This window comes from Gobio gobio (assembly GCF_949357685.1).
Source record: "Gobio gobio genome assembly, chromosome: 18".
NCBI classification, from domain to species: domain Eukaryota; kingdom Metazoa; phylum Chordata; class Actinopteri; order Cypriniformes; family Gobionidae; genus Gobio; species Gobio gobio.
This window is the reverse complement of record NC_137111.1, coordinates 39,428,966-39,443,438: the sequence shown is the minus strand read 5'-3', so window position 1 is coordinate 39,443,438 and position 14,473 is coordinate 39,428,966. Positions and strand designations below refer to the sequence as shown.

At 37.6% G+C, this 14,473-nt stretch overlaps 1 protein-coding gene and 1 long non-coding RNA gene across 7 annotated transcripts in view; both read left to right on the top strand.

The window, feature by feature from the left end:
* LOC307142142 overlaps positions 1-14,473 on the top strand; it is a 576,947-nt gene that overhangs the window by 274,285 nt on the left and 288,189 nt on the right. The gene's annotated exons all lie outside the window — the stretch shown is intronic.
* dlg5a (discs, large homolog 5a) overlaps positions 1-14,473 on the top strand; it is an 87,947-nt gene that overhangs the window by 50,577 nt on the left and 22,897 nt on the right. For 3 of the 6 annotated variants that reach the window (XR_013818432.1, XM_079842694.1, XM_079842696.1), the window contains exons 13-21: positions 55-230; positions 346-449; positions 1,970-2,062; positions 3,350-4,228; positions 6,165-6,285; positions 8,759-8,903; positions 9,488-9,612; positions 9,730-9,819; positions 13,539-13,707. Coding sequence is in view for 3 of the 6 variants with exons in the window: in XM_079842694.1 (XP_079698820.1) it covers positions 55-230; positions 346-449; positions 1,970-2,062; positions 3,350-4,228; positions 6,165-6,285; positions 8,759-8,903; positions 9,488-9,612; positions 9,730-9,819; positions 13,539-13,707 (1,902 nt within the window). In the remaining 3 variants the exon portion in view is untranslated. The remainder of the gene's footprint in view (positions 1-54; positions 231-345; positions 450-1,969; positions 2,063-3,349; positions 4,229-6,164; positions 6,286-8,758; positions 8,904-9,487; positions 9,613-9,729; positions 9,820-13,538; positions 13,708-14,473) is intronic. The other 3 variants (XR_013818431.1, XM_079842695.1, XR_013818430.1) reach the window with 2 other exon arrangements.

Sequence of the window (14,473 nt, the reverse complement as noted above, 5' to 3'; positions counted from 1 at the left end):
GTCATTTCCCTGCTTATAGTTTTGTCCTGACCGGCCGTGTCTCTCTCTCAATAGGGTGAATGATTGGCTGCTGAAGATAAATGATGTGGACCTGACTCACAAAGACAGGAAGCAGGTCATCAAAGCCGTACTTAACGGAGGCGGACTGATCAATATGGTCGTTCGCAGGAGAAAATCTTTAGGGGGAAGACTGGTTACTCCCGTCCACATTAATCTCATCGGACACAAAGGTATCACTTACTTCTGTGTCTTCCCACGTCTTCCCCAACTCATTTTGCCGTATTTTATGGCTAATTTCCCTTATTTTCTTATTAATGACCCTTAATTTGGTCTGCACCCTCCTAGACGCGGGTATCACTCTTGAGGGGGGCGTGTATGTGGCTGCTATCGCACCGGGCAGCCCAGCTGCCAGAGAGGGATCTCTTACCATCGGAGACCGCCTCATTGCCGTAAGTCATCAAGCAGTCATGCGATCCTTTCTCAAATTGAAGGAAGATCGCTGCTGTCAAGGATACGTTTTGCTCTTATAAAAGTCTGACCTTAGTTCTCATCGCAATCTCCTAACTGAAGCACATTTTTAATCCTGTTACTTATCTTAAATGCACGAGGGCTCATTAGATGAACTGCCAATCAAATCCACTCCACTCCCTAAATGGAGGCGACGAATATAAGACAGGTGATGTGCTAAGCGATAGCTGCCACTCTGGTGATAAGTAACACAGATGTTAATCCTGAAAGCAGATCAGGTGTTACTTTAACTCCCATGCTAGATACTAGGTAGTTGATATCTGTGACCTTTTGGCTCCAGTATTGGCCATGTCAGAAGGCTCAATCAATAGTCCTACTACATCTGGCGGTTCTTATCATGAAAGGAATAGTTCACTCAAAAATGAAAATTGTGCCATGGTTTACTCGCAATCATATTGTTCTAAACCCGCATGGTTTGCTATTTAGGAATACATAAGCACAAAAAAAAAGAAACTTTGATGAATGTACTGGCTGCCTTTTTCCATATAATGAAAGTAAATGTGGACTTTACTTCTGTCACCCTCTGAGGTAGCATAAAGTCGGCCATATGACTAGTGCGATTATTTTCTAATCTTAAAAATAGCCATACGATAGCTTAATGTGAGGAACAGACCAGCTTTATTTTTCTGTGTTAGTTTTTATTTATTGTTTTGAGTTTTCAATTAGATTTTTTTGTCAGTTTATGTGCTTTTGACATTTATTAGTTTTTGTTTTTAAAATATTTTTAAATAGTTGTAATACACACTTTCCATTTAGTTAAAATTATTCGGATTCATATTTAATTTGATTTCATCTTTTAATATCATTTAACAAAATATATTTTAATGGTTTGCTGTAGTTAACAATAACAACAGTGATAGACTGAAATAAAGTCCACTAATAATGCCCATGTTTAGTGCTAAAATGTATTACTTAATTTTTATGCACTATAAAATCACATAAATGCCATTTGAAATTGGACATTATTGGTTCTAGTGTGTTGTTGACATATTTGATTTGAGAGCTATTTTTGATAAATAGCAAGTTAGTTATCTTATGACTTGAAATATAGTGCACAAGTAGTCTGGACTACTTTTATGAGACTAGGGCTCTTTTTGCCGTTCTGAGTCTCCTTACAGTTTCATTAAATGGCGAGTACAATTCTTCAACACTCTTCTGTTTTTGTTTCACAGAAGAAAGCCTAGGTTTGGAATAACTTGAGGGTGAGTAAACAATGAAAGAATTTGTATTTCTGAGTGAACAATCCCTTTAAGTTTAAAAAGATGGAAGGATTTATCTGAAGTGGAGATCTTAAAAGTGCACCATTCTTTCATTCACTAGGAATCAATTGTCTCTCTTCACAAGTTTCCGAAGTCATTTCTGGGTTTGAAAATAGAAGGATTGAAAAGTCTGCTGGCACTTTTCTTTGGTGAAGCGCTGACCTAAATTTCTCCTTCCCTAGGTAAATGGGATCGCTCTGGATAACAAATCTCTGAGTGAATGTGAGGCTCTGCTGAGGGGCGGCAGGGACTCGCTCGCTCTCTCCCTCATGAAGGTGATTGTTCTCTCACTGCTGTCTGAGCGTGTGCGCTGCTCTCATTACCACATACCAAGGTGCTGCCGTGACATTTATTCCAAGTCGTTTTTGAGACAGCTGTGTCTGAGTTAGAATACCAACTCTGAAGCGTTACTGAGGAAGTCAGGTTTGAAAAATATGCTAGTTTGTAGTTGTTCTCATTACTGCTTCAGTAATCAGTAGAGCCTTTGCTAAGCCTCTGCGTAATGCCAAGTTACTGACAATTATTTAAATGGTTTTAAACAGAATTTTTTGTTTTGTAATGACTTCAATTATTAATTTCTCAATAATAGTTGCACAAGGTTCCCTGAAAGCATAAACACAACATTTTATAACTTTAAATAAATCCTGTGGTTTCCCAAAAGCACTCATTCAAAAAAAAAGCTTGAAGTGGGGCGGAGCTTAGTGATGAGTCAGTTTGTTATTGGATGAAAAAGCTCTTTACAGACCTGTGGCCTGTTACTCAAAGCTAGCTGAACAAACTCTGAGGTTCAGAGTTGGTTTAGAGTTGCGAAAACCAAACAAAGTGTGACAGCCAATCACAAGAAGCACGAAGAGCTTCAGTTTGATTCACTTCTTGCAAGACAGAGTCGGCACAATTCACCTCTCTGCTGAAGATTAAGAGATCGTTCTGAAAAATATCATGATTTAAAAGACTATAATAATGCGAGTGAATAGACTAAATTCATTTTAATTAATCATTTATATAGGTTCACAAAGTGTTTAAATGAAAGTGTACATTAACATTTTTAAAAGTTATATATTCTAAAGCTTGTATTTAAATGCATGTATTTATATTAAATTAAATTTTTAAATTGTCATAATATAATTGCTTATGATTTTATATATAATTCATATAAAATAATTAAAAAGCAGCAAAAGCCAGGCAATTTCATCATTAAAATGCTTGCACTGTAAAGTACTTGTATATGGAGCAAGAGATAGAGGGGCGTAACTTTATTGCATCAGATACATCACTAGCGTCATTTTGCTTTAATCTGATTGGTCCAGTTTTGGTTTGCAATCTCTTATCCAGAATAAAAACGTGCGTAGCGCAAGATACCATAGCGATGAACACCGCTAAAACCAATCCATTTTATTGAAGCCGGAAAACCAGAGTTTCCTCAAACTTACCCCGGTAGCCACTAAAACCGTCCTTTTGTGAAATAAGCCACTGTCACAGTAGGTTATGTACCTCTGAATGTTTGTGTTATTGATGGTGTGGGGTTTTATTTATCCAGTTATGCTGAACCTGTCCATTAACAGTTCTTTCCTCAGAGCACATCGGGGCAGAACATCTTTGAGAGCCTGAGGGAGGTCGAAAAATCAAACGGCAGAATCCACCTGTCAGATGTTCATTCACGAAACAGCAGAAACCTCAAGCACAACAGCTCCACTCAGACGGACATTTATAGTGGGGATGCGGGCGGCGAGAGAAGAAAGACCAGGACAGACACAGAGGAGAGCGGTTTTTCCGAAAGGAAGGTCTTCCCAATCTCCACCTTGCACCCTAACTCTCTCCGACCCGCTTCAGAGCTGGGGCTGGCTCGATACAGTGGCAGTGCCTTTCAGGAGGTCTGTTATACCCGCTCTGAGTCAGTTGGCCCAGAATGTGTTACCCTGGAGACCACCCTAGAGAAAAAACACAGTGGCGGCACTTGGCCTAAAATGGTGGTGGGTGTTTCCATGACAACTGACAGCCCGGCGCAACTCTCCATCTACAGGTCACCCAAGCAAAGGAAGTCCATCTTTGAAGCAGATGCCTTCAAAAGGCCAGATACACCTTCGAAGGCGGACTACCATTCGCCTCAACCTTTGAGAGCAGACTCCGCCCCAATGCCTCCGACCCCGCCCACTCGTAGCGACTCCTTCAAGTTCAAGCACAAACATCAGGGAAGCTCTGCCTCGGAGTCCACCATCACCACGATGTCTATCCCCGAACCCAAGCAGGAGGACCGCAACGGTAACCTGTACTTCACCGAGGCGGGGCATGAGGGCAAGGTCTTGAGCTCCAGGAAGTCCTGCGAGGAGGACATTGGTCGGATGCGGCCGGAGGAACCAGAAGTGAAGCGTCCAAGGCCCAAATCGGCCCCGGCACTCAGGCGCAGGATGACTCCTCAGACCATTGCTCTCCAGAGCTTCCAGGTGAATTTATAGATCCACTAGGCTTGACACAGCCAGCCGCCCCTGTTTTAATTAGCCTCGCAGCCTGAGATTGATCTCCCACTGCACCAGGAGGGAAGATAGAGGGGAAGAGAACATTAGAAATGCTGACACACAATGATGATGATATGCAGAAGACTAGCTTAGCGTTATTATATAAGTATCCATGTTTTATAATATGAATTTGCTAACTATAGTAATATAATTGAGTATTTTTCACTAACTAAAATGTATATTTTAATATAAGGTATATATTAAGTTATAAATGTAGTAGAAGTAGTATTAGAGGAATAGTTCAGCCAAAATTATCTCATGATTTACTCACCCTCAAGCCATTCTAGGTGTATATGACTTTCTTCTTTCAGCCGAACACAATCAGAGTTATATTAAATTCCTGGCTCTTCCCGGCTTTGTAATGGCATTGAATAGTGCCTGAGTTTTTGAAGCTCCAAAAAGCACATTCATCCATCATAAAAGTAATCCATATGACTACAGTGTGTTAATAAATGCCTTCTGAAGCGAAGTGATTGGTTTTGTAACAAAAATAGCCATATTTAAAACTTTATAAACTATAATGGCTGGCTTCCGGCAACGGCCGTATGCACATTCACAAGAGAGTCGAGTTCCGGCAGAAGGGTGACCTTTGACCCAAAGTGTGACGTAGGCGTAGCATAAGCTTAGGTGAGAATTGATGAACGCAGAAGCACAGAGGATAGAGCAAAACAAAACGCTGGTCATGAATTAGAAGTCTAAAATGAGAACTTTTAAAGAAAAATGTAATTTTACATCCAGGTCAGAGGTCACCCTTCAGCCGGAACTCGTTTTTGGGTGAACTATTCCTTTAATAATGATTATTATTTACATGTATTCATTTATCATATACTGCTGGCAATTTAAAATCGGCAAACGTTATGAATTTCACAATTAGATTAATGCACTAAAACTATTAGGTCATTTTGAAAGTTTTCTGAAGACCATGGCAGAAAGCTGGTATGAGACACAGAGACAAAAATGTTCAACAGCATCACTAATTTTAAACCTCAGTAGCAAAAATGCAAATATTCTTAATACATTTAAACTGTCCAGTGAATCAATTCAGTGCTTTGTTGAATAATAAATGATTCTGAATCGTGTTTTGACTTGCATCATTACTGTTCACATGCTTTAAGAGTTGTATTGTTATATTAGTGCATATAGACTACAGTTCAAAATATTATTTTAATGTTATCACAAGGCTGCACTTATCTGATCACAAATACAGTACAAATTTATTATTTACAATTTATTTATTATTTCTATTTTAATGTTTTAAAATGTAATGTATTCATTTTGTGACAAAGCTGAATCAGCAGCCTTTAGTCACATGATCCTTCAGAAATCTTTCTAATATTTGGTGCTCAAGTAACATTTCCGATTATATGTTCCGATGAAAATGATTGTGCTTCTTAATATTGTAGAAACATGATAGATTTTTTTCTGGATTCTTTGACAAATAGAAAGTTAAAAAGCGTTTATAAACAGCATTTATTTGAAATATATATTTTTTATAAAAAGTCTTTACGATGTAAAAGTCTTTACTGTCAATTTTGATCAGTTTACTGCATCCTTAATAAAAGTATTAATTTCTGACCCTAAACTAGAGGAAAATGTTTTAAATATCATTCTTCCTTTTAGTGTGAAAAGAAACAATGCGACATGATTCTTTTAACATTTTATTTTTTTACTGTACGTGTTAAATATTTCAAATCCATTTGGCTACAGTGGCTGTTTGGTCAATTGTGGGTTTTAAGCCATTTCAAAGCTTCTCTCTTTTTTTTTTTAAGGATATTCTATAATACGTAGAAACATTCATTATAACTTTCTATAGAACTGTAAACTGCATTATCTAATGCTGTGTGTGTGTGTGGGTGTTTGGCAGAGTTATTCAAATGATGGTGACTCTCTGGAGCAGAGGGAAAGACTGCGTTCCTCTCCTAACCGACCTCATAGACACAGCGTGGGTTTCGTTCCTACAGCCTATAATGGAACCCTGCCTCCCAGTGAGTTACACCCGCCCTGGGTGCATTTCAATGTACCTCTTTCTACATTTGCTCTGTGGAGCGCACTTCATCTTTATTCTGATCAAGGCGGCCTACAAAATTAATGTTTTAATTAATTTTATGGTGAAGTCAGTACTGAGTAATTGAATTGCTCATTTATGATAATCATGCTGAATATGTATGAACGGGCTTGTTGAACAAAACCTATTTATAATTTTCTTCTTTGAATCTTCATGCCGTCGCTTAGTATGAAAATGCAGGTCTCAACGATTTTTTTAGGCATTTATCTTATCTTTTTTTCTGATTCTTTCTGTCAGCATAAGGTCATTCTTATTGTTGAGCCCTGAAACGTGTCACTTAGATCTTGTTTAATGCACTGACATACAGGACTGTTAGGACTGTAGATTTTTGTAGAAACAGGACAAATCACTGTGGGTGCTGCTTGATGCCCTTGTCATGTGACTATACAGTTCACATGGGGTTTGTGTGATAATGAGCTCTATTTTTACTTGATTTAAATGTTCAAGCTTTGGCCGGGATGACTCCCTTCTGAGCTTCCCCGTCGTTGCTCATCTGTCGCCAAGAGCAGCTGGCTTTACTTAAAGGTGGAACTCAATTCTGAACACAAGCAAAAGCCAAAGCGAGGCATTTTACAACAATGTGTAATGGCTACTCTTGATGCCGCATGTAGTTGTTAAAGCATTAATGGCACAATTACCATGTTTTTCATTATGGGAACTATTACATATTTTAGGTTTATCTATTTTATTTTATTTTATTTTATTTTTTTATTTTACTGAACAGGGACAGTGAACAGCTCCAGAATTGGCTAGAACTAAAAAAATATCAAAAATAACATTTATTATAATATTCCTCACCTAACAATTAAAAATGCATTCCAAATAATATAATACAAATACAAAAATACTTGCAAAGAAGTTACATTATAATAAGTATTACATTTAAATTAAACATGCAAGAAGAAATAATAATAATAATATTAATAATGAAAGTACCAAAACTCCAATTGCTAAGGAACAAGATGTTCAATGATCACATGTTTGACTCATATTTAACCCTATTTCAAATGTAACTTAAAATGTGCAAGAATAAAAAACTGGTATTAGTTGGTGTCTTCTTCCAGTTATTAACAGCTTGTACAGAAAAAGCTGAACAACCAAAGTCAGAAGCTCTAAAGTGAGCTTTGCAATCACCTCTAGAAGAAGCTTGTGTTTGTCTTGTGATCTCAGCACACCAAGAGATACATTCTTTCAATGATGGAACAATTATGTACATTAAACAACACTTGAAATATAACAAAATTATCAAAAGTAAGAACATTTTACTTTTTGGTTATATAACAGTGAGTACATCTATTTGGTTTCGTATCAAATATTTTCCTGCTTGTGACCATGATGTAATGTAGTAATAGAATTCAAGTAGAATGCAAAAACTGCTTTTATTGAAAGTTGATTCTGTATAAATTGAAAATTCTTAGATTAAATGTCACTGCACAGACTATTTTTAACATGCTTTTTGTATGTATATAAGGTGAGACTAAAATAACTCAAAGATATTGAATTTTTTTCGCCATAACTATGATATCTGGTTGGACCACTTCCTTGTTTTTAATTTTAAAATGCATGCATGCAGTTTTTTCAGCGTTTAATATTAAGCAGCACTGAGTAAGCCAGTCAGCAGATAAGTAAGCCAAAAGAAAATGTACATGCCACCTGTTCTTTCAGTTTGGCATGTATATAAATCTAAGTTTCATTTGCGTGCATTTGAGTATGTACATCTGGACAGGCTTCTGGGAGATCAATCAGGTTCAAACTAAAAAGAAGTGGCCCCAGGGTAGACCCCTGAGGAACCCCTGAGGAACCCCTGTGGAACAGTCTCTTTGGGAAGATGTATGCATTTCAATTGGGAAGATGTATGCGTTTCCTTGTAAAATAAGACTCAATCTATTTCCTTATATTAACTAAAAAAAAATTAAAATATATTCATTTAGATAAAAGTATGTTATGGTTTAGTGTAGGCAAAACTGCTTTCAATCATGGTAAAAGTAATCAAATACTTTTCTTTCATTTCGGAGAAATATAAATTTGTGAAATACAAACTAACATTCGGTCCACAATGAGCTATTCTACAGCATAATTTAGGCTAAGTTTGAAAACCCTAATTCTTATTAGCTTAGTTCAATTTATTTATTTTTGATGCTTTAATGTTCATTGTTATATATATTTTTTAAAAAGGTCACACATAAAACTCTACGTGTTTTGTAGAAATTGCAAAACATAAAAAAATGAATAGAACATAAAATGGTTGACTTTCGACTATAGTCTCTTGACTCAACCGTGTGAGGAGAGCAGTAGCCACCAAAACAAAAAAAGGCAGAAATGAAAGATCTGAGCTCACTGGGAAGTTGAAGGTTCTCATTTTCACTGTTTATGTGGTTGTGTTTATGCTTTAGACTCAGCACATCGAGGACTGGCCCCCTGCCCTGCGGTAACAGCCGTTATGAAGAACCCCGTTTACATGGTGCGCAGTCACAGAGTTCACCCTAACAACTGCCCTTCTGTCACCAGCCAGATCAATCAGCAGCACACACACCCCAGGTACTACAGTTCCCACTGAGATAATCAACACACACACATATATACTGTACTTCCACTGAAGACTGTACCTCCATTAAATATGACAACTCTGTCAGAGTCACAGACTGAACCTGATTTCACCAAATACAGTAGATGTTTGATCCTTGGGCAACATTCCAATCAACCAATCAGATTTGTTTTACAGTTAATGTCATGTTTAGGCTTACAACAAGGGTTAGGGGCTTCTTCACCACACTTCTTCACCCATTTTATCCCTCTGATTTTTGGGTTATATTATGGAGACTTTTATAAAAGATATATGGAGATATTATGATAAGACTTTTGTTTTTGGACAAGAATGTTGTTCCAGGATCAACAAAGATGTCTTGCTTCGCAAAATCTCAACGACCCATCTCAATACAGGACAAGTGCATCCTAAATGCATGAGTTGCATGAAAATGCATTTATGTCATACTAAATACAAATTAGCCATTGTAGGTCAAAAACAGGATCATTATTTTCTTTCTCAGGAGAATAATTGTTTCCTCTCCCCATAATGAGTGTTTGTTGATCTAGCCTGCTCAGTTTTCTTCTCTCCATCTTAGTCCTCAGCATCAAGGGCATCTAAGTCTGGACCTGAGCCAGAAACGCACCGCAGACTACTCTGAGTCGTCCCGGAGCAGCCGGGCCTCACACGGCACCAACTCCCTGCCGTCCAGCGCTAGACTCGGTCAGTCTCTGTCTTTAATAATAAATGTCATCTGTTCCCCTCACAACCTAAACCATTGATTTTAAATAGTGTGTGTTTATTTTGGTCTCCTCATCTTCTCCCTGTTGTATCCTGAAGGTTCATCAAATAACTTGCAGTATCGCACTGAAAGGATAAAGATTCCCTCCACACCACGCTATCCTCGCTCCGTACTTGGCTCTGACAGAGGTGAGTCTCCTCCCATGAATCCAGCATCTTTGAATTAATCTTGGCTACGTTCTGACTGCAGTTCTAGTATACTCCTTTCTACATACTGCACAGTATAGACTGTAGGCTAAATATTTCATGTAGAATGGAACATTGTCACCTGACCTCTGTGTGCAAGTTTAATTATTTTTGAAAAATTTCTGAAATAAATTAATTTAGCCTTTTCATCTCATTTTTAATCCAGTGTTTTTCTTCCACACTGTAGTCGGGTAAAATTGTAAATAGCCACCACTATCAGCAATATGGTTCAGGAAAGGTAATTAAAATGTCAGACTAAGCTAAATCAAGTAAAACATGTCAAGTAGAGAACACTTTGCACAAACAAGCCTGACATTTGTGTACACTGAATTATTGGAAGCCTGAATAAATAACCCGAGGGAAAGAGTCTACACTTAACATAGTGCATATAACATTTTCTTTCTTTAACTAATGATGAATCATACACAGTTTAATGGCGGGTTCAGTACACAATATTTGTGTCTGTTACGGTATTCACTGTGTCAGATTATGCGATTTTGACTCCTAAATTCTTGTTGTTTCCCGACAAATGATCGCTTGCCGTCTTTAACAACGTGAGCGTGATGTCATCGAGAAGGCGGAACATACAACTGACAGGTGTTGTGAGCGTAAGCAATGGCTACCGAAGCGGCGTGTTTTGCACTGGATGTCTTGTCAGAAAAGCCCTGGGTTGCTGAAGCGCCACCGCTATCATTTATCTTTTTTCACTCTGTCGTGGTAGTCCCACGAGGAAACACCATAAAGGCAGAAGTACTGCCATAGGAACAGTTTTTCACTTTATTAAAGCATAATAATACCATAATATGCTTGCAGATATTTAGGAAACATGCTAAATTCACCTACTTGTTTCTCAGAAAAACAATGCTACTGCCCAGTTATTTTACTTTGAAATGTGCGTTCCGTGTCGGAATGTCTTTTTTTCTTTTGGTCTGTGCAAAACCGCACGCTACCAATTTACCCAATAGTATTTCAACACCCCAGTTTGCGAAAAACACAGCGTATTGCAGCAGCCATGGAAGCCAGCAAACAAACTGGGTCAGAGATTGCAGATTCTACCCGACCTAAAAAGTCTCAGCATCTATCTAAAAATCTTCTCGCCATCTATTGTCAATTGCGCTCGCTTCAGTTTGTGTGTGTTCTCAAGCGTCGAGTCTGAGGAGGAGGGGGCAGGGGAAACAACAATCTCCAATATTTAGAATTTGGACTGCAGTACCTATTTCAACCTATTGCTGACAATCCTACATACCGCACCTTTAAAGGTGTGTACGTAAGAGCTTTTGTGCTCCTATCGGTCAATGTCACAGAACCCGTTGTGGAAGACTGGAAAAAAAATTAAACATGCTAGTCTTTCTGTTGTGACATCGTGAAGCATTGCAGATGTGGCGTCGATTGTCGTCAACTATGACACTATACGAGATAAAACCATGCCCATTGTCGTCCCGTTGCCAATCCCCACGAGATCCTACGTCGACAGATTGTGACAAAATCAGGCTAAAATCGTGTAATTGTCTGAACCGGGCATACATTTCCACTGGCTTCCAGGGTCAAATATAGATGAAGTAGTGGAAATTAATTGTGCTTTATCCCAAAGTTTCCATTTGTACTAGGATAGAGCAATGTATTGTACATTCATGGTGTTTTTGTGATAATTTTGTTGGCAATTTGAAATTGGCAAAAATTGACACTGAAAATCTTGATTATTTTAATCAGGTGATTTTTATTTGGCCATTTAAGCTGTAAAAAGTGTGCCATTTGACTAATTTCACAATCTTTTCTTGTTTCACGACTTCATAGGGTCAGTAAGATTAAATAAAAAAATAAAATAAAATAAAAAATGATGCTCCACCAAGGCTGCATTTACTTGATCAAATACACAGCAATGTTGTACAATATTATTACAATCTCAAATAACTGTTTTCTATTTAAATATACTTTAAAATGTAATTTATTTTTGTGACACAAAGCTGATTTTCATCATCACTACTCCAGTCTTCAGTGTCACATGATCCTTCAGAAATCTGCTTAAGAAACATATCTATTATTACGTTACGTTACTTTACGTTACATTACATTATATTACATTAATTCAGTGTTCAGTGTTGAATACTGTTGTGCTGTGTAACACTTTTGTGGTATATTTTTTTGTAAAAAGGAAAAACATTACATGTATTAAATGTATTTATAATTTTTAATTATAATTAAAATTACCCCAAACTTTTGAAACTGTAGTGTCTGTGAGTAAATATTGCGGTTTATTACTGTGTATTGTAGGGGTGTAACGGTACACGTATTCGTACCGAACCGTTTCGGTACAGGGCTTTCGGTTTGGTGCACGCCTGTACCGAACGGTTTCCGAATACAATCTTTAACAGTTCACAGTTGGCTTGTTTTAAGCGCAGAACACACTTCAATCCGAGTTCCCACACGAACATATTAAGTATTCAGTCCATTTTATCACGAAATTCAAACGATAAATCGCCGTTTTGACGCTCTTTAATGTGGCGTGACTGATCACAGTTCAAGCGGCCGCGCAACGCGATCATCTGTGAACGCGAACGATCATCTCTTCCTAAAGAATAAACATGAATGAACATCTGAAGGTGTGTCGAGGATACATTACAACTTACTGTCACGTATCATATGTGGTGTAATCGCTCAATCAGTGTTTCAGCGGTGGAAAGACCCCAATAACTGCTTGTAAACTAAACAATGTCATGTAGCATTACATTTACCTCAGGCAGTCATTCAGTGTCCACAGTATTTTATTCACTAGAGAAATCAACTCTTTCACTAAATATGCACTATATTAGCCTATATATTCATTATATTCTACTTAACCTGTTAGGGATGTCTTGATTATTTCATGTATGTTTAAATAAACCTGTAGTGAAAATGACAGACACTGTGTATAAATGATTATATTTCAACAACAAATTGGAGAAAAAACAATTTTATAATTAGATCTAGAAGTTATTGCAAAAACTGCCTTATGTGAAGTTTACTTGTTTGTGTCTGTTATTTGAGTGTTGATTATTATACCTAAAAATAAATAGCAACAGAATTTAGGCTAATAGTTTGAGCTCTGTTTAATATTAATGTGCAAGTAAGGGCTCCCTATATAGTTTACAGCAATATCTTCAATAAACGTTTAGTTATAATTTAATTCATTCAAGGACAGACAAGTTTTCACTAAACCACTGTTTAATAAAAATAAATAAAAAGCTATTTTGTAAAACTGCTGTACCGAACCCGTACCGAACCGTGACTTCAAAACTTTTTTTTTTGAAAACCGGTTTTGTGTACCGTTACACCCCTAAGGTATTGTTATATTGGTACATCTACTAAATGTGTACTCTGTTTTAACGGCATTCAGCATTTTGAATCTACTACATAACATATATATATATATATATATATATATATATATATATATATATATATATATATATATATATATATATATATATATATATATATATATATATATATATATATATATATATATATATATATATATATATATATAATGTAAAGAAAATGACTTCATCAATTTAAAGATTTATATTGATTACTGTCCAAAGGTGTCAAATTAGTTTCCTGTAATTACGAGCTTTTGTAACTAGAACACATGCTGATGGTTGTTTATCCATGTTGTTCATCAGGGTCCCTGTCTCATTCAGAATGCAGCAGTCCCAGTCTCATCACCCCACCCCTGTCTCCTCTCAATCTGGAGACGTCCTCGTTCGCCTCCAGCCAGTCTCAGAGCTCCATCTCCACCCTGCCCAGGATCTCCGTCAGCCCTGTACCCACGGGAGAGCGGAGAAAAGACAGGTACACTCCCGCTGCCTTTGTCCCTTCCTGCTGCGCACCCCACACCACCCAGCCCCTTCATCAGGTTGCCAAGCAACAGCTCGCTCTTATCCACGTACAGCAGCCCGGCGAGCTCAGAAGCCCTTTATCTGACTCGAATAATTGGTCTGTGCATGAATATGGAATAATGTATGTAGAAGGATCAGCCATTCATATCACCGTCGCTCACTGCATGAGAACGTATTTTAATCTGCACCATCATATAAAATTCAGATCGACTTTTAGGGAAGATTTGTAAACCAGGTCACTCGTTCCAGTTGTTCCTATGCATTTATTATAATTCTTCTCTACATATTTGTCTTCCTCCAGAGTCCCTTGTGTGTGTGTCTCTCTCTCTTTCACAATCTGTTTTTCTCCTCTCTTCTTTGCTCCTCTGAATCTTTCAGATCTCTGTACCGTAACAGATCCTTTCTGAGAATCCCTCTGGCTGCTAGGCCTAGGTTCTCCTCTCTCAGAAGCTTGAGGTTTGTTCCCTGCCAGTTACGCACAGGGAATGCCTGACAAACCAACTTGTTTGCTCCAAGTGGTTGGCTGTAGAAATCCTTGCTTCTCTGTGTTGTGTTGGTATACAACCCAGGCTTTGTGTTAGTGGTGCTATGGATAATTGGATTTTACCACATGGAAATACCAAATTACAGAAGTAAAATGAGTTGGAACGGCACTTTACATGACTCTGACCAATTAGTCAACTAGTTGCTCAAGCAGCCCAAAGGCTGATTTTGAAAAT